This window comes from Aethalodelphis obliquidens, unplaced genomic scaffold (genome assembly GCF_003676395.1).
Source record: "Aethalodelphis obliquidens isolate GAN/ISIS:26980383/991018 unplaced genomic scaffold, ASM367639v1 scaffold99, whole genome shotgun sequence".
Taxonomy (NCBI): Eukaryota; Metazoa; Chordata; class Mammalia; order Artiodactyla; family Delphinidae; genus Aethalodelphis; species Aethalodelphis obliquidens.
In genome coordinates, this window is record NW_020838043.1 from 3,271,677 (window position 1) to 3,291,349 (window position 19,673).

General features: G+C 44.2%; 1 protein-coding gene across 4 annotated transcripts in view; it reads left to right on the plus strand.

The window, feature by feature from the left end:
- Positions 1-19,673, plus strand: part of SH3KBP1 (SH3 domain containing kinase binding protein 1) — a 346,493-nt gene that overhangs the window by 233,907 nt on the left and 92,913 nt on the right. For all 4 annotated transcript variants that reach the window (XM_027096156.1, XM_027096157.1, XM_027096159.1 and 1 more), the window contains one exon: positions 8,036-8,111. In XM_027096156.1, coding sequence (XP_026951957.1) covers positions 8,036-8,111 — 76 coding nt within the window. The remainder of the gene's footprint in view (positions 1-8,035; positions 8,112-19,673) is intronic.

Sequence of the window (19,673 nt, forward strand, 5' to 3'; positions counted from 1 at the left end):
TCTGAATGTACATCCTCCACCTCATTGAGCACTTAAGTAGGTTTTGACTCCTCCTTCAGCACTGCATTTCCCCAGCACAAGCGGAAGCCCCTACTACACCTTCAAAAAGTTATTTTGCTTTGACAGAGAAAATCCTATTCCTCCTGTGAGTGCATGTGTTGGATGGTTCTTTCCAGCTTTCTAGGACATGGTCTCCTGAGGTATTCAAAAAGCAAACAAATAAACCAAATGATCAGATCCTGGCAGAAGTTAAAGTGCATGGTAAATTCTAGAAATTGGCTCAAATTCTTAGGTACATCTTTCTACTGAGGCACATGTGTCAGAGAGAGAGAGTGTGCATGTGTGTTTAATATACAAATATAAAACAGACTTCATATATACATGTTCAGTAAAATGATAGATACTGAAGTATCTATTGGACAGATAGAAAGAGTAAACCCTAGAAGATCTAATGGAAGCATCTAAGATGGAAATAGGTGTCTTATAGTCAAAGTTGGCTACTCATCTTAAGAGCACAAGAGAAAGATGCCAGCCATTGAGAGAGCTGCCAAGTTGCAGCTATCAGAAGTAAACCCTCGAATGTCTTCAGGGCTTTGGGAATTACACGAATAGCCATTGAGAAGCAGTATATATTCTGAGTGTTTTGAAATAGATATGGTAAGGGGTGGTGGTGGAGGGTGATTAAAAGTTGCGTCTACAGGAGAGCTAATGAAGTGGCTTGAATTGGAGAATAGGATCCTCGTCTAGAAAACTGTGGAAATAGTTCCTGTGTTAGTTACAAAGCCCACAGGCTGGGGTCAAAGAGGAGGGGATGAAACTGAAAGCAGGGACTGGGTGGTGGGTTTGATATGGGAAGGTGCAGTAAGAGAGTAGTCAAGGGTGGGTTCCACGTTGTGAGTCTAGGAGCCAGAGAGGACGAGCCAAGAGAATTTAGGAAGCAGAAGTGGTGACCTTCACCCACCTCTTCTGAGGACTGCTCGTTCTCGTGATGTGTCCATAGGTATCATAAGAAGTAGGACTTCTGTGTGCGGATAAGTTTAGAAAACAATGAGAAAATGTTAAGGATAAAATTAATCTGTAACTGCAGGACTTCTCAGAGCCTTTAATATGCTATCATGCAAGGATTAGACCAAGCATCCTGTGTTTCCCAAATTTACCAGATTGTGGCATTAGGTGTTTTGGTATTTAGTTGGTTGGTTGGTGGAACATCTTGGGAGTGTGTGTGTGTGTGTGTGTGTGTGTGTGTGTGTATGTGTGTGTGTGTGTGTGTGTGTGTGTGTGTACACACATACCTGGATGATAATATACCCTCCAAGTGAGGGCCCTTTGATCATAATAGGAACCTGAGAAAATGTGAGGGAGCAGGCTACGAAGAGTATTTGGACATCATAGGCAGACAAAAGTCCACCAGAAACATGGCTGAGATTGGATTCTTCTTTATGGCAACCAATAATTAATCGGAGGTTGGGGTCATGTGCATGAGAACAGGGGAGTAAGGCAGGGGCCACAGAGGTCTAGGAAGACATCCTGGACAATGTGCTGTCACCAGAGATCAGCCTGGAAGAGCTGATACATGACAGTGACAAACAGTGGGGCTCCAAGAGGAGTCTGGTTTGTCAAGGAGGACAGCTCCCTTCATTTACATGTTGTGATGTGGTAGGATGCTCATGGTAGGGCAAAGGGTGAGGGGATGGTGCCCCCAAATTCCTGGCTCCACTCAACAAACACTTCCTAACCCTTCACTTTGTGGAGATAAGAGAATAATTAACATCTAGGTCCCTCCCTCAAGGAGTGCACCGTTTCTGAAGAGAAAGGAGGAGAAAAGCCGTTAAACTTCTGAGTGGAATACAGCTAACAAATACTTCTAAAGCAGCTGTGAATCTGACAAGGTCTTTAACTCTGGTTGGGCAAGGAGGTTTAATGTAACTTGAATTATCACTAACATTTCAAGACAACCAGGGAAATAAACATTATATGAATAACTGTAAGTCTTAAGCCCAACTAAATAATCAGAAGACAGCTTTTTACATTTTAGCTTTTCTTATAGCCAAGTTTAGAGGAGACTTACTTATATGAAGCCTGCCCCTTTGGAGACGTCAGAATTAACACAGTGGTATGTGAGGTATTGCAGAGGTAATACCTCTGTCCGTAGAATGGAGCTCCAAATATATTTTTTCTTTCACTGGACCATGCATTTGATTTTTAGAATTTGGAGTTGTATTTTACTCTGACATATCTTCTGTCGATAGCAAGTCGTTTAGGCTGGGCCAACCAAAGGCGGGTGAATTGACAATTGCTGATGTAAATTTCCCAGCGAGTAGAAAAGCCTTCCATTAGAAGTGCGCAGGCACTCCATTGTATGGACACTCTTTTGTACCAGTTCTCTTCTGGCTCAGACAGGAGCTGGCTACATAAGGGGCTTCTGCCCTGCTCGTACCGCTCCCTGCTGAGCACCAAGCAGACTTCTCCTAATACCATCAGTCATAGATGTTCATGAAAGGAGCATGTAAGGATAAATATAAAAAGTTGACAGTGAGTTTTAATAGCAGTTTGTATAGCTCTCTGATTTGTGGTGGAAAAGGAAAGCTGAAAGGTTGTGGATATGGTCATATACAGTTACTGTTTTGTTTCTCTTCTCATCGCTCTCTCCCGTAGCCTGTATCTCTCTGTTTCCTGTATATTGACTGGGATTTGGGATAACCATGCTGAATGGCTGGGCACCCCTCAAAACACCACTCTGGGGCTTCCCTGGTGGCGCAGTGGTTGAGAGTCCGCCTGCCGATGCAGGGGACACGGGTTCGTACCCCGGTCTGGGAGGATCCCACATGCCGCGGAGCGGCTGGGCCCGTGAGCCGTGGCCGCTGAGCCTGCGCGTCCGGAGCCTGTGCTCCGCAACGGGAGAGGCCACAGCAGTGAGAGGCCCGCGTACCGCAAAAAAAAAAAAAAACACCGCTCTGGAGAACCCAGCAAATTGCTGTTTCAGTGTGTGCAGTGATGTTCAGCGTCCTCTTGCCTTTCCATCTGCTTCGCTGTCTCACATCGAACGGGTATTTAACAAAGCTGTACTGAACAGAAAAGGAAGGTACTGTCAGATACCAAATGTAGTCAAAGTCGTGCCTCGTGCCTTCAAAGAGCCGTCCTTTATCTTGTATCTTACCAGCTTTTTGAAAAGTCATGTCTTGTGTTTGGCTTTGTGTAAGCACTCGAGTGATGTTTCCGTATAGCTTCTCAGAAGATCACCCTCTTCTAGAATAGGCATCAGAAAGCCTGGTCTACCAACAGGGGGGCTTCACCAACTGCTAGGATGCAAGGAGCTCTCTCACTCCTCCCCCTACGCAGCGAACCTGGTTGCCTTTGTGATTTCAGAGTTTTCTGTAGTATTATTGGAGAAGAGACTTTCAGAGATAGGACGTAAACTTTGTTCTCCTTAGCATTGTCCTATGACTGGAAACTTTTTTACACTCAAAGGAGCTTGCATCTGAATTAGAATAAAGTCAGAGGAGTGATTTTGCACTTGGTTTGAGCAGGATCCTGGTCTCACACTCCAGCAGTTGCGAAGAGAAACAGATATATTAGTCATTAGGGAACTGGATTCCACTGGAGTCTAATCCAGTGATTGTCTTTCCTACAAGCATTAGTTTCTTCATTTTGGCACAGAAAAGAAAAGAAATTACTAGCTCTACTAACTGAAATCATATGTGTGTTATCTGTCCTGAGGCTGTGTTATCAGATCTTACAGAGCTAGGAGTATATATGATGCCCCTACTGTACACAAAACCCCCCAAAACTTTACTTAGTACTTTTGTCAAGAGAGCTAACAGCAGAGGGACTTCTGGTATTACATATTCAAAGGGAAGAACTTTCTGAATTATTAATTTTTAAAAATCAGGTTTTAAATGGAGATTAGGGTGTGACAGGAGAGACAAAAATTGACACCAACTTGGTGCTTACTGTGTGTTGAAGTGGGTTGATAGTAATAGTCTGTAGAGCTTTCAGCTCCATAGATTTCATACATACATTTCATACATTTCAGGTCCATATGTACATGCACTCCCAGATCAAGCAGCAGCCTCTGAGTTGGGCGGCAATCAGAGCAGAGTATCGCGGATGTGGGTCCTAGGAAGTCTTTAGCCACAGCATGGAGTAGAAGAGGACATGTTGGGCTGAGCTATGGAGCAGAGCCCAAGAGTCCCTCCATCGAAGGCATGTGGTAAAATGGGCCTGTTTGCAGATCTCTTAGGAGCTGAAAGAGCTGTGTCCTGAGCAGGATCAACACAGCCCCTAAGTGTGTGGCTCGTGCTTGTCCTGGATAACACCTTCTTTGTGACACCCAGGAAGGCAGGAACTCTGAGCTCTGCCAAGGAAGCCACAAGTGGAGATCCCGAATGCTCTTCCATAGCCTCTGCAAGCCTAGCATCCTTCTTTACTGCCTGCAAGGTGGATGAGAGATGCATGGATGTGATTCCCCAATTTGTCCGTCCACGCAGGCCTGCACTGTGGCTGACCTTCAGCTATGTGGGACCTGTGTGTGTACTGGAACTTGGCATTGCTCTCATGATGAATGCCCTTTAAAAGCTGGGGTTTCTGTTCACATTTAGCCCAATGGATCAAACATGTTTTCAGAGGTACAGGAAGCTGGAAGCCTGGTGAGAACGCAGTAATTCACTACCTTTGTCTTTGTTCTTATATTTGGAGGAAGGGCAAGGGATAGAGCTTCTCAAATGGGGTGTTTGGAAAGGGGTGGGGTGTTTGGGGTGGATGCAGTGAGCAAGGAGCACTACAGGCTGTTAGTGAGCAGGAGAAAGTGTTGCTAACTGTCCTTTAGTGTGTGAGAGTCTTCTCCAGTGAAGAAATGTCCCGCCCCAAATGCCAGTAAAGGGGAGCGCCACAGAGGAGCCGCAGGGCTTGGCTGTCCCTGAAGGTCGACCCCGTCATGGGGATCTGCCCACTTGGCCTTCACGGTAGTCTGAGCCCAGAGAGGCTAGATACAGTCTTCCACTTTTGGTTCAAAGCGGTCTTACCATCCATTCATCCATCTGTCCATCCATCCATCCATGCATTCATCCTTTCAGTACTCCTTTGGTGAAGGGTCTCATGGCCACCTCTGCCCCCCTCCTCCCTCAGTGATATTGTCACATTGTCTGCTCTACTAAACTTCATTGCCTCTCTGAACCGACTCATTCAGTAGCAATGACAAGTTCTTATGCCAGTGAGAATAGAGAAGGGGGAAGGCATTTAGTGGAAGGAGGTAGAGAAGAGAGGAAGAAGAGTGAAAAAGATGTTTTATAATTTGTCCAGGTATGAGAACAGGCGCCCGAGTTGTTAATCCCAGAAAAGGGATTTGGTTAATGCTAATGGAATCCCTCCTACATCTAGGTTGGTGGTTCTCAAACTTGAACGTACACCAGAATCCCCTGGAGGGTGTGTTCAGACAGAAGCTGCTGGGCACCATCCCCAGACTTTCCGATTGAGAAAGGCTGGGGCGGGGCCTGGGAATTTGACTTCCTAACAAAGTTCCCAGGTGAGGCTAGTGCCGCAGGTCTGGGAACCATACTTCTCCAGGTCTGGGAACCATACTTCTCTAGGTCTGGGTCCTAGAGAAGAGAGAGACACCTGAACAGCTCTCATCTCTGGGACACCTGGAAGACCAGGCTGAGAAGGGAGGAACTGGCCTTACTCTAGACCTTCCTCAAGGCCCATGAGGAAGAAGGAAGGAGTTAAGGTCTAGCATCCCCAGAAGAAGAGTGCAATATCAGCTTCACCCCCACCCCCCAATGCTGGGATCCACGCAGAGACCAGTGCGCTGTGTTTTCTCAAATAGCAAGAAAAAAAATAATAGAGTAAGCTTTGCTTTCTTATGTCTTTCTGCTCAGAAGTAAGTATATTTAGTTGGTGGCCTTTCTGGATGTCTGTTAGCTTGGACGCACTGGTAAACCGGGACATCAGAGATGGAGGGCAACACTTCCTTTTGTTACCAAGTAAGGGGGTGTCGTAACAATATACAACCTGTGAAAGTTTCTCTAAAGGAAGGCATCTGGCTTAAGGCCCAAACCATCGGATGTCTGATTTCTTTTTCAGGAATGGAAGCAAAGTCAGGATTGGACATAGTTCTTGCCGCTGTATTTTCCTCTCTCTACTGTCAGCAATAACTAAAGGATGAATCATTTTTGTTTTCTTCTTCCTAATGTGTTAACAGCAGCGATGGTTTATTCTGGTCCACAAAAGGGGAAAACAAAGAGAGTGATGGAGATGCTGTTGGAAGTGTGAGCAGGAATGCGAATGACACTGAGTGCATCTGTTTTTACTGTCAATTCCTGATTTTTCAAGATGATTCTAAGAACAGTTTTTCATCAAATGTGACCTTATGGCCAAATAACAACAAGCTTTTTTCCTCCTTGATGTTTCCTCGGAATCACAGTGTTATTAGCTTGAGTATTTAGTGGCGGTTGAGGAACGGCATAGTATCTTGGGTTTCATTTTTTATCCAATATAGAAAGCCCTGCAGCACTAAATAAAAATGTCACCGTGGAAAATGTAAAGGCTTTCTGTCACAAATGTTTTTAAAAATTCACTAAGGGCTGAGGATTAGATTTGTCTTACACTCTTTCTGTGATTTATTCATATTTAATGTTAGTTTCAACATTTGAAGCATGAAGAACTTCTTCAAATTAAAAACCGTGGTGAATCAGTCGTATTTGAAGAAAAATTCCACCGTGCCAGTATGTCAATTATGCAGTTCATTCCCCTTCATGTGTTCAAGGAGGAGATATGTTTGGTTTTCCCAGTGGCCGAAATTCTCACTGGGGAAACTCCTCATTGCTGGGGAGATTCACGCAGCTTCTTGGTTCTGAGAGCTGTTTCCCTGGTATCAGTCGACGTTTTCCTCGGACGTTAATCACCATCACACAAACGTGATGTCCAAGGACAGGAGCGGGGACAGACCTCACCTTTGGAACCATCATTTTGCTGCTCGTCTCGTTTTTCATTTTTGTTGCTTTGAGCCGCTGAGTTGCCTGTGTTTGGGGGAATATCTTTAGTTAGAGACAATATCCAGTCTTTTCTGTGGATGGTTCCTAAATAATGGATGATAATAGAATTAGTTCTGAATGAAAGGAAGAAAATGAACTCAAAACAGGCTCTTTTTTTGTTTTTAACTACTAAATAGCTGCCTCGAGTCTGCAGCATTGGCCTTTTTCAAAGCCCTGGAGGGTTGAAAGGCTGGTGGGAAGGAAGGGAGCTGCTGGCCCTGCTTGTTCCACCTTTGGAGCTAGTTGGCTTTTAGATGGCTAGAAGGAAACATGACTAGGCACAGTTGCCCTGGACACTCTGACTTCTGCCTGTCCTTCAACCTGCCCATCATCTGTCTGTCGTGGCCTTCTATCCTTCCATCCCTTCCTTCTTTCTGTCTTTTTGTGCCTTCCCTCTTCCTGCCCTTCCTTCCAAGCTGCAGACACTTTGAACACCTCCTCTGGGCCATAGATTGAGTCAGCTTCTCATAAACTGAGGGGAAATGTCCCTGTTTTCTCTGCTGAAAGTAATCAACCTTCTAATAAGAACCAAGGAAGAGGGCTTCCCTGGTGGCGCAGTGGTTGAGAGTCCGCCTGCCGATGCAGGGGACATGGGTTCTTGCCGCGGTCCGGGAAGATCCCACATGCCACGGAGCTGCTGGGCCCGTAAGCCATGGCCGCTGAGCCTGCGCGTCCAGAGCCTGTGCTCCGCGACGGGAGAGGCCACTACGGTGAGAGGCCCACGTACTGCAAAAAAAAAAAAAAGAACCAAGGAAGAATGGGAATAAGAGATATGGAGTACCTACAAGGATAAAGCCTTTTTAACTTGGTTTTCCCACCTATCTGTCACTGAGGTCCAGGCCTAATGGAAGAATGGCAGCCAATACAGAGAGCAATACCAAAACTTAAGTATGAGGCTTTTAGGACCAGTTGTGAGCATTTCGTCATCATGATCTTGATCTTTTTTATTCCTTTGCTTGATGGAGAGAATCATATTGATGAGTAAAGATCATCTTTTTTCCCCTCAGACTATTGGCAAGAAGTTACCTCCGACTGCAGCAACTCCAGACTCGTCAAAAACAGAAATGGACAGCAGGACAAAGGGTGAGTTTCCTTGTGTATCTGTTTTATGTTTGAAAGCAGTGAAGGATTTTATAATCATTGAAACGCTTTTGAAAAATCCTTACATAATCTTAATGGCTTTTTTAAAGCACATGGGGAAAAAGTGCACACAAATGTGTTTCATTAGGCTCTACCAGTAGGATGGGCACAAGTTCCTCGATGGAACAAGATGCTTTTTTTAAAAAATAAATTTATTTGTTTATTTATTTATTTGTGGCTGCGTTGCTGCGCGTGGGCTTTCTTTAGTTGCAGCGAGCGGGGGCTACGCTTCATTGCGGTGCGCGGGCTTCTCATTGCAGTGGCTTCTCTTGTTGTGGAGCACGGGCTCTATGTGCACAGGCTTCAGTAGTTGTGGCTCACGGGCTCTAGAGCGCAGGCTCAGTAGTTGTGGCGCATGGGCTTCGTTGCTCCATGGCATGTGGGATTTTCCCAGTCCAGGGCTCGAACCCGTGTCTCCTACATTGGCAGGTGGGTTCTTAACCACTGCACCACCAAGGAGGTCCAGGATGCTTTCTTGCCATTTGTTTCTCACCCACGTTGCAGAGCCAGGGCTTATCTGTGTATACCCAGAGCAGTTTGCATAGTTCACGAGGCAGGAAGATTCTAGACGATGGCAACTCAAGCAGTTTAGGGATTCATAGGCCTTCAAATCAAAGAGGCTTTATCTTTTAGCCTAACCACTCAACAGACACTCCCAAATGATGACTTTCCTGCTACTCTCCTCAGCACATCTCTACTTGAATTCCTATAGTTACAAATGTCTTTCTTCTGTTGAGCCGGATATGCTCTTCCTGTAATTTTTACCCATGGGTTCTAGTCTCTGGGTCTATATTGATATTAGCCCATTGTTCTCCTAATAGTCCTTTAAGTATTTGAGGACAGTTGTCTCCCCCAAAGCTTCCCACAGGTCAGTATTCCCCATTCGAGAGTAGCCAGATAATACAGAATGCCCACTTACATTTGAATTTCAGATAAACAGTGAATAATTTTTTTTTGTTTTTAGTATGTCCCATACAATATTGGCTGTTTATCTGAAATTCAGATGTAACGGGGCATCCTGTGTTTGTATTTGCTAAATCTGGCAACTCTCCAATTCCTTTAGTCATTCTTCCAATAATTGGAACGTTCTGAACATGCTCTAGTCATAAATAAGTGCTTCAGTTCCTTCTAGGGATTTTAACCTTTTTTTTTCCAGCTTCAGATTTCCTTGTGAGGATAATGTGGACAGACTACTAATCTAGTTTGGAAAGCCAAAGGTTGAGAGAAGATATATTGTACATATGTAATTATGACTAATATAAGAGCAAGCATAGATTTATTCTTTTTGTTGCAGAAAAATATACCAGGAACTCCTTTTGCAGTGCAAAACAGGTAGTTTTGAGAGCAAATAAGGGATACTGCCTTAGGCATTAAAAAATGAATTTATGGGACTTGCCAAGCCCAAAATGGTGGTTTAGATAAATACGTTCATGGATGTTATAGATGCAGCCGCTAGAGCTCTGTCTTAATGTTTCAGGTTCGGATGAGGTTTGCATGCCTTCAGTCTGTTAATTGTACAGTCAGACCGTGGCTAACGGGGGGAAGCGCACTAGTCTAAGGCTCTGATCCAGCAGTTCTCAAACTCGAGTGTGTCCCAGAATCACCTGGGGAGCTGGGCCTCACCTCCAGAATTTCGGAGTCAGCAGGTCTGGGGTGGGGCCTGAAATTTTGCTTTGCTAACAAATTCCCAGGTGCTTTGGTGCTCCTGGTTGAGGGCCCACCCTTCAGGAAGGGTTCTGAGCTTCTAGATGTTCCCAAAGCCAAACTGGCCCCGCAGTTATTCACGCGGGTTGTAGGTTTTGCATGCTTAAACCTACCTTTAGACAGTAAAACCTTCAAGATTCTTGAAGCGGCCTGAAATTTTTTTTTCAAGAATTCACAGTTAAACCACTTCTGATAACATTTCCTGTTGTTGGACAGTAGCCTATCCTTCCTTCCATTGAACTACTCACTTTGTAGTTCTGGCTGTTGACAGGTTTATAAATGATCCAGGTTATTAGGCAAGTTTGCTGGGATGGGTGGAGTGGGGGGTGGGCGGGAGAAGGGAAAGACACATCAAACCTCCAAGGTAACTGGAATGGAGTCCCTGGGACAGGCTGTCCTCGTGACATGTGACAACCAGTGGCCTTCACCAACCTCACTCTTGTTCGCGGAAATAATAATCTGAGAAACAGAGAAATTTTTTTAATGGAAAAGAGTTTCAAGAGAAGTGAAAGAGAAATTCCCTATAGATTGTTCCTCTCTCTGCAGAGTAAATAGTACCTTGGGTGACCGGTGAGTTGCTTTTGGGGGAGACTAAGCAGGGGGTACCTGAGTGTCACTTGTAAGGTTGTGGCACAAAACAGGACAGTCTGCAGGGCATGCTTAGGTGACTAGTCAATCCTCTGGCCTCAAGAACTGACCTTAGGATAAGCGCACATCCGTGATATATTTTTTTAACCCTCTGTAATGTCTGCAGGCAGGAGACTCAAGTCTTTTTTGGCAGGATTAGGTGGTGTGGATGGAAGGTGTTTTAGAGCAGAGCTGGCCAGTAGAAATACTATGTGAACCACATACAGGATTTTACACTTTCTGGTAGCCAGAAAAGAAACAGGTTTAAAAAAAAAAAAGGAAACAGGTGAACTTAATTTAAATATATTTTATTTAACTCAGTATATCGAAAATATTATCCCTTCAACATGTAACCCATATAAAATTATTAAATGAGATATTTTCATTCTCTTTTCACATGAGTCTTCACAGCCCAGCGTGTACTTTCCACATATGCCACATCTCAACTTGGCCTCGCCACATTTTGAGTGCCCAATAGCCCCATGTGCCTAGGGGGCCACCATATTGGACAGCATAGTTTGAAAGTAATTCTGGGATCTAAGATGGGCTTCCTGGGCCTGGATTTTAACACAGTTCATCATGCTCAGCTCCCTTGAGCATGTGGGAGGATCCTGAGTCTAGCCCAAGCCTTTTTCACTCCTACAAGTATCTATTAACTGCGTCCATCTCTAGATGCATCACGGAGTGGGGATGAGTTGTTAATAAAGAGTGGTTTTACAGGGCTGGGTGGTGTGTTTTGGCTAAGAGTTAGGAAGCACAGATTCCAGGACTAGCTCTCTTATTAGCTAGCTGTGTGACCTCGGGCAAATAATTTTATTTCTCTGGCCTTGTGCTCTTCGTGGTCTGCCTTGTCTGTGAAGTCAGAGGGTTGTACTAGAGTGAAGCCCTCAGGTTTCTCCCAGCATCTTCACTCTCTGATTTAATTCCGAAAGCTTTACAATTCAGAGTGAAAGCTTTCTGCATTCAAAGAATTGAACAGCCGATGGGAGAGACAAAAGGAAGATGCGAACGACTGAGTTAGGAATATGAGAAGATGTCATTTGGCAAAGATGCCATGGATATAAATATGTGTGTAAGCGGGTGGTAGGTCGGGAAGAATTATCACTGTCAGTGAAGACTTGAGAGATATTTATTGACAGATGTGTTTTCATGGACCCAGAGTAAGAATTGCTGCAGTTTAATCTCACGCCTCACACACTCTCTGGCTTTCATTGTAAAGAGCAAATTCTGGGGTAATGGTTCTCCCACGATTTCCACGAGGCACCCTAGTTCACTAGAAAGCCCCTTCCGTTTGGAACCTTTCGCTGCTTCTGGATTTTGATGCAACACCCAAGTTCAGGTGGAAGGACAGAGAGTGCTGACCCACTTTTAGAAATGACTCGGAGCTTGGGAACACAGCCTCCTTCCTTCTGGATGAAAGTCACACCCGTAACGAAACTTGCCCAGCGGTACAGAGGAGAGAAGCCCCTTCCCACATAGCTGTCTCCTTAGTGCGCTCAAATACAAGCTCACGTCACGAGTAAGTTATGATGATTCAAAAAATGTTCATGTGGATTGATATCTTCTGAGGGAAAGTGAAACTCAGCTGATCAGGATTTATTTAAACAACTAACATCATCTCCCCTCCCCCAATGAAGCTTTTATGATACTGAAATTCATCGGAAATGTGGGCTGAGGAGCAGATTGCGGTAATTTTCATAACAAGAGGAAAACTGTTTAAATATTCATAAATGAAGTGCTCTGAGGTATTTCCAGCTCCCCACATCTGGAGTTCCCCTCTTTCTTACTACAGTTGATGCAGATGATTTGTGGCCTCGGTGGGATAGAGAAATAGCCCAGAGAAATGATTATTTAGCATCTTCTTGAACAAACAGTTCAGTCTTAGAGATTCAGAGGACCAGTTGAGCAGGTGGGTTGGGGAAAAAATAGTCCTTGACAGAATGTGTACAAAGGCAGGTCAGGCTTCTGAATAAATGATGGCTGGGGGGCAAAGGCTAAACTTTCTCTGTTTAACCTCCCCTCACATTATCACCAGACACTTGTACCACCTTTCTGATCACTTTGTCCCTTGACTTGCTTCTTAGGAGCTGTCCCCTGTGATGGTGACACATAGTGCCTTGTGGCTATCATTGATCCCTCGTGGAGGGGGCTGTGTCTTCTACCTGACATCCCCACCATCCAGTCCGGAAAAGTGCCATGGGCTCAGTGGGCACTGGCAACAGTGGTGGTTGGGCAGATGGAGAATTAGAAATGGTTTCAATTTACCAGGCTCTCTATCTAACAGAGTCTTGTAAAAGCAGTGTAGAAGCCACGGGACTCCTTTCCCAAGTTCACAGTCACCGGGAAGAAAAGAACACATTTGTTGACCCTCGAGCTTATTCCGGATTTCTGGAGGGTCGCCAGTGGTTGCTCTGTGGGGCTTGACAGACCCTTGTTCTTTGTAGCCACTGTCCCAGGCCAGTCAGCCCAAGAGCGCCAGGGACAAACTAGGCTAGTCTGACAAAGTCAAGTTTATGGGCTCATTGCAACGAGGAGACTGCCCAGGAGGACCTGTGGAGCATCGCACCAAACAAAAGAAAACTGAGCAGTTACAGATTTGGAGGAGAAATGGAAGTGAGTGAAATGTAAACGAAGCAGCAGTGTTTTGATAGGCCCCAAGCAAAACAGGGCTGTGTGAGTCGGGCCACATCAGGTCTCTCTGTGAGCTGGACCACCACCAAGTTAAGATAGACGTGCAGGGCTGTGTCCAGAACCCCTTACATGAGGCCCTGCACTTGTGTGGGGATTCAAGGCTTCTCTGTGTCACAGTGACTTGTTTCTTTCAGCCAAGGGTGAAACATTTCATTCTTACTAATACAGTATAAAAAAGCAAAGTTTCTGATGGTCTGTGGTCTTAGAGGACAGACTTTCTCAGAGAGTAAGAAAGCAGTCGTCGCTCAGAGAAGGGTTGTTAGGACCCTTTCCAGCTGTAGTGTGTGTGCTTGGGAGAAATGCTATTTCCGGTTCATTCTGCAGCTGGCTCTATCTGCGTTTGTATCCGCATTTGCAGATTTTTACTTTCTCAGTCTGAGCTAATTTTTGCTTTGTCACCACATGTTTGAATAGGAGAAAAAAGGGTCAGCTCCCTTATGTTGGGATTTTTATCAGCCTTACCTAGGAACTCTTTTAATCTATTTTGCCAGGATAGGTGTTTTTTGCTCACTTTTCTTCTCCAAAGCTCACTCACCCTCAGACCTGGGAATTTGGGCACATCCAATATGAAACATGTTTCCTACCCAGCCCTTTAGTGCCTCCCACACCTGTTAGGTACTAAAGCCCCCAGGCTCGGTGTCTCAGGTCCCCACTGTCCCTAGGATGCACCTTTCATCGAGTGCCCCCAGCACAGACCTTGCTGTCTGGATTCAGAGTGAGGCGTCCTTCTGCGAGGGTGCCCAGCCTACCCATGCTGCAGATGACCTGGATTTCAAATACAGCCCGCTTGCAGGAAAAAAGTGAGCTCCCTTTCTGCTATCCTGGTGGATTTCCTTCCTTCCAAAGACTCAGTGCTTCTCCCCATCTGAGCAGGAGAAGGTGCCATTGAGACGAGCCATGATCTACTCCATACTAGAGAACAGGAAAGCTTCCCTTGCTTGTCAGATTTTGATTTCTTAAAAAAAAGATTGTTTTCTCTTTTTAAAGTGAGAGAATAGAAAGTGGCGTAACTCGTAGCTGTGAAGTAATTTGAAAGTCATATTCCCAGCAACATCCAAGACCAGAGGGGTCACAGTCAGCTTTCTTGTGGAGGAAGGCGTTTTGTGAAGACCGGAGTTGACAATGTAGTGACGAATGCATTGTGTTTTGTTTCCCTGTCTGAGTTTAGGTAGAGACCAGGCTTTCTCCACATTGGCCCTATAAACATTTGGACCAGATCATTCTTTGTTGGGGTGCTGTCCTGTGTCCATTGTAGGATGTTTAACAGCTCCCTGGCCTCTACCCACTAGATGTCAATTATACTTATTACTGCCTCCCCCCTGGTTGTGACAACCATAAATGTCTCCAGGCATTGCCAGTGTCTCCTGGGAAGCCAAGTCACAGCAGCTGCGAACCACTGGTGTAGACTGTCGTACGCCCCAGGAGGGCACTCCTATATCTCTGCTGCCGGGCGCACACTGGACACTTAGTTAATATTTATTGAACAAGTGTATTCATCTCACCCCTCCCCACGAGCCCTGGATCCTCAGACTGACGCAGAACTGCATTTCTCACTTAAATCTCTCATACAGCACAGACAGCCTCGGCACTGCCGCCACGCTGGCCCACCCTCCAGGTCCCCACGGTTGTTTTGTTCCTTCCTGGCATTGACATTTTGCTAATACCCATGGCTAGATCAGTGTGGTCCCCAGACCAGCAGCGTCAGCATCCCCTGGGGACTTGTTAGAGATGCAAATCCCCAGGCCCTGCTCCAGCCCTATGGAATCGGAAACCCTGGGGTTTCTGTTTGTACACGTCCTCCACCTGATGCCAATGCCCACTCAAGCATGAGGACCACTAACCTAGACTCGTGTTTCTTAAGCATCCCTGCTGATGAGAATCACCCGGGGTTGGGGGACGTGGTGCTGGTTGAGCTGCTGGATTCCTGGTCCCACCTCAGAATCCCTAGGGAAGGGATCTGGGAAGGCATAGAAGAAACAGGTGCCCTACATCATTCTTGTCATCGGGAATGGTTGAGAAACACCCCTCCTCTTCCTCCTCTGGTCAAAGTCCTAGAACATTGTCCAGGCAGGGGCCAGTGCCGTTTTGCTCTTCCCAGAAGGGACCCTGAGTCTCTCCTTTGGGAAGTAGTTGCCCCATTTCGGAATCTCTGAGGCTTTAAGGCAAACACATCACTCTCATTCTCTCCTCACTGCTGCCTTGTCCAGAGCTCTGTGTATACATGCCTTATTTCCTCTCCTTGATTATAAGCTCCCTGGGAACCAGATAACTAGTCTTATTTAACTTATTCTCTTTTCCCCAGAACATGATAGATGTCAACACCCTTACTGCAATTCCAAAATACAAAAAGCTCCCGAAAACCAAAAGGTTTTATCACTCCTTGGGTGAGAAAACTTGTCCTGGACTAATGCGCATTTAGGTAGAGTCTTTATTTATCCCACTCGGGGTGACGAATCATCCATTTGCTGCAAAATTTTAATGTATTTGATGGTTGGGTGCAGCCCCAGACTCCAGCTGGGGATGTTACATATTATATGGCATGTGCAATGTATTTCCTTTCTAAAATCTGAAAAATTCTGTCCCCAGGGCTTCTGGATAAGGGCTTATGAACCAGTAGTGTCTCTGATAATATTTGTCAGTTTCATGAAAGAATTTTCAGATTTTGATGTTGGTGAAAGCAGACACCACTGAGCTTGATGTGTTTGTTCTGGTGTCCCAAAGGAAAAGAAAATTGTCAATTCCAGGCATGACCTGGTACTTTCCATCCCTGCTGAAAGCTCTGGAAGGCTTCCTACCAGACTTTGTGACACATGGGGTTTTGATCTTCATGTCCTAAATTGAGCCCAGAGAATTGTTCTAAATTTAATGTTATTTTCTTGGTGTGTGTTTATATGTTCTCTTTGCTGATATGTTTATTCTGTTTCTTCTGCTTTTTTTTTTTTTAAGGTGAGGGTATTTGCTTAAGTTTGTTTGTTTGTTGTATGAGCAGATTATAGAGCCAGCTGAAGGGTGTCTTCGGATGCGGTCATGTGATTTCAATTCTGTGAACAATCTGTTTTTAATCTCATGTAAATTTCTAGAAATTTAGAGATTGACATAATGGGTTTTTTGTTTTTTTGTGTTTTTTTTTTTGGAGGTGGTGTGAATTATGACTGGACTTCTTGGTGTATCTTAAAATTTGAATGCCAGTCATCACTTAGTAAGGGTCTCTTGATTGGGAACTGGGCAAGAGATTCAGGGTTCTGAATCTGATTTTGTACACCACATTTTCTCTGCACCTTTGAACGTGTCTATGTTTTTGTTTTCCTTTTTCTAGAAAGACAGAGTCATTGCTTTTTTATCAGATTCTTAAGGGACTCTAAGACAAAAAAGCTTAAGAACTGACTTAAGGTTTCAGTCTTACGCTAATTTATTAGTATTTTTAAATCTTTCTAAAGAAAAAATAGAGACAAAATCATCTTAATTACTGGATAAATTGTGCCTTTATTTCTTTATGTGTCTGTGTGTATTCATTCCTGTTTGATCTTGGACTAATTAAATCCATCTAATTGATGAATAGATGGAAAATGACTGCCTCCAAAAATTAGCTTCAGTCCTTTCCTCTCTACCTCTGTCTGCTATTCATTTAAAATTTATAATCTTCACACGTTCAAAAAGGATTTGGAATTATACTCTTCTTTCAAGACATATCAAATGCCTCCTCTTTTGTGATCTCTCTCCTGCATGCAGTCTTGCCTTTCTCTGAAACACCATGACAATATTCAGTCATAGTGAGTTGATGCTTATTCGTGTACTTGTCTTTTCTTACTGTCGTCCTTCTCCCCTCGCCTTTCTCCAGGCATTAGGTTGTCACTTCCGTGCGAGGGTGGGAGGGCGTGGTTGGACTGACCTGTATATCACAGGCCCAGGAACTGACAATATCTTTTTCATGGTGGTGACTCAATAAATATTTGAATTAAAGTGGGGAACATCTTCGTTCCATATACTATAAAGTTAAAATCGCATTTTCAGAGTTCATAAAGTTTTTTGCATTTGAATTTTTTTTGAGTATCTTAAAACCATTGGAACATCCAAACCAACATAATGTTCTTATTTTCCAATACTGCTGAATTAGGGCCCGAATGCCTCAGAAGTAAAAACAAATTCTTATTTTCAAATATATCATAATAACTTAACATGTGAGGCAAAGGGTTGCCATATTTGGTCAGGAGTGTTCTGAGTTACGGTGCTCATGACTAGAGCTCTGAACTGTCAGAGCCGGCGAGGACGAAGGTATAGCCCAGTGTGCTCCTTGACGCCTCCAGCATTTCACTGGGATGTTTCTGGGGACCTGGGTGGGAGATGGACCAGCCCCACTCTCTGATTTAACCAGACAGCTCTGTTTTTAGTTGTTTTATACTGGAGCTCTGGAATAAGTTTAAATTTGCTGAAAGTGTCCTGCTAAAGTTAACCAAACTCTCCTCTTGGCGCTCCTTGGCCGGCCTCACTTTTACACGTGAGGACATGAGGTCCAGAGCTACGGTGTGATTGCCTCAGGTTGTGTGCTTGGGAAAGATCGGGGGGACCAAACCCAGTCTTGACTCTCCTGACTTCTAGCCCAGAATCTTCTCTTCCTACTTTGCTCTCCCACAGATTTTCCTCTACTTTTTAGGTGTTGCTAGAGGATGATAAGAAACATTGAGTGGGAGCTATGTCAGGTTCTGGGGAAACAAAGAGGGGCGAGGTATGGCATGGGAACCTGCTTTGCAGAGAGAGGTAGTTGATGGTAGCCACTGGCACCTTTATCTCCTCCTTTTATCTAAAATTGGTAGTTTTGTGTCTAAGGCCTCACATATAAAACAGCAGAGCTACATGGTGGAAGTGTTCTAACACTGGGTTATGGTGATGGCCACACAACTATATAAATGTATTAAAACTCTTCAAACTGTACAACTAAAATATGTGAATTTTATAGTATATAAATCATACATCATTAAAGCTGTTTTTTTAAAAAGACAGAGGGACACCTACCCTCCTTTAGCTTACAGGAAAACTGTGGGCATAAAACAAAATGGCCCTGTGAAACATTTTAAAGGCATGTTAGTACTTTCTTGTAAATGTTTTCTATGTCGGTTACAAGTCAATTCCATAGTCATTTACGAACCTCCTACTAGGAGGCCAGGTCTTAAGGTAGCAAGGGAAGAGTTGGGGGAAAAGGGAATGACAAAGATACATGGCAAGAAGATTTGGTGGGGGAGGCAGATTATAGTGAAGTGTTTCAGAGGAGGTTACTGGAAGTGTCCTCTTTCTTCTACTGAGTCCCTTCATGTTAGGGAACCTTCATGTGAGGGACGGCTTTGAGTGATAAATACCTACCTGACCACAAAGTAATGGTAAGCAATAGAGTTATATTAAGTCAGATAACAGGAGATCCAGAGACAGGTGCCCTGAAGTTGGTTAATTCAACAGACATCTCAACAATGTCAGGGCTTAGGGTCACCTCCTCTTTGATTTTTTTTGGCTTTCCTTTCATGGGTGAAATGTGGCTGCAACAGCACCAAACTGTGTACTGTCTTCCAACAAGGATGAAACGGTGTTAAAAGCAAAAAGGCAGGGGCAACTATTTTCCTCATGTATCTTTTTTTTTTTCTGGGAACAAAATCTAACTGCCCCCCCAGCACATTTCCTCTCACGTCTCATTGGCTGGAAGTGGATCACATGCTCACGCCTCAACCAATCACCAACAAAGGGGAGAGAAATTAATATTATTTGCCTAAGAAGACGTAAATTTGCCATTTCTCCAAAGAAGACATACAGATGGCCAACAGGCACATGAAAAGATGCTCAATATCACTAATTATTAGAGAAATGCAAATCAAAACTACAGTGAGGTATCACCTCACACCAGTCAGAATGGCCATCATTAAAAAGCCTACAAATAACAAATGCTGGAGAGGGTGTGCAGAAAAGGGAACCCTCCTACACTGTTGGTGGGAATGTAAATTGGTACAGCCACTATGGAGAACAGTATGGGGGTTCCTTAAAACACTAAAAATAGAGTTACCGTATGATCCTGCAATCTCACTCTTGGGCATATATCGAAGAAAACTCTTAATTCGAAAAGATACGGGTGCCCCAATGTTCATAGCAGCACTATTTACAATAGCCAAGACATGGAAGCAACCTAAATGTCCATCGACAGAGGAATGGATAAAGAAGATGTGGCACATACATACAAGGGAATATTACTCAGCCATTAAAGAAATGAAATAATGCCATTTGCAGCAACATGGATGGACCTAGAGATTGTCATATTAAGTGAAGTAAGTGAGACAAAGACAAATATCATATGCTATCACTTATATGTGGAATCTAAAAAAATGGTACAAATGAACTTATTTACAAAACAGAAATAGACTCACAGACATAGAAAACAAACTTATGGTTCTGAAAGGGGATGGTGGGGGTGGGGGAGATAAATTGGGAGTTTGGGATTAACATATA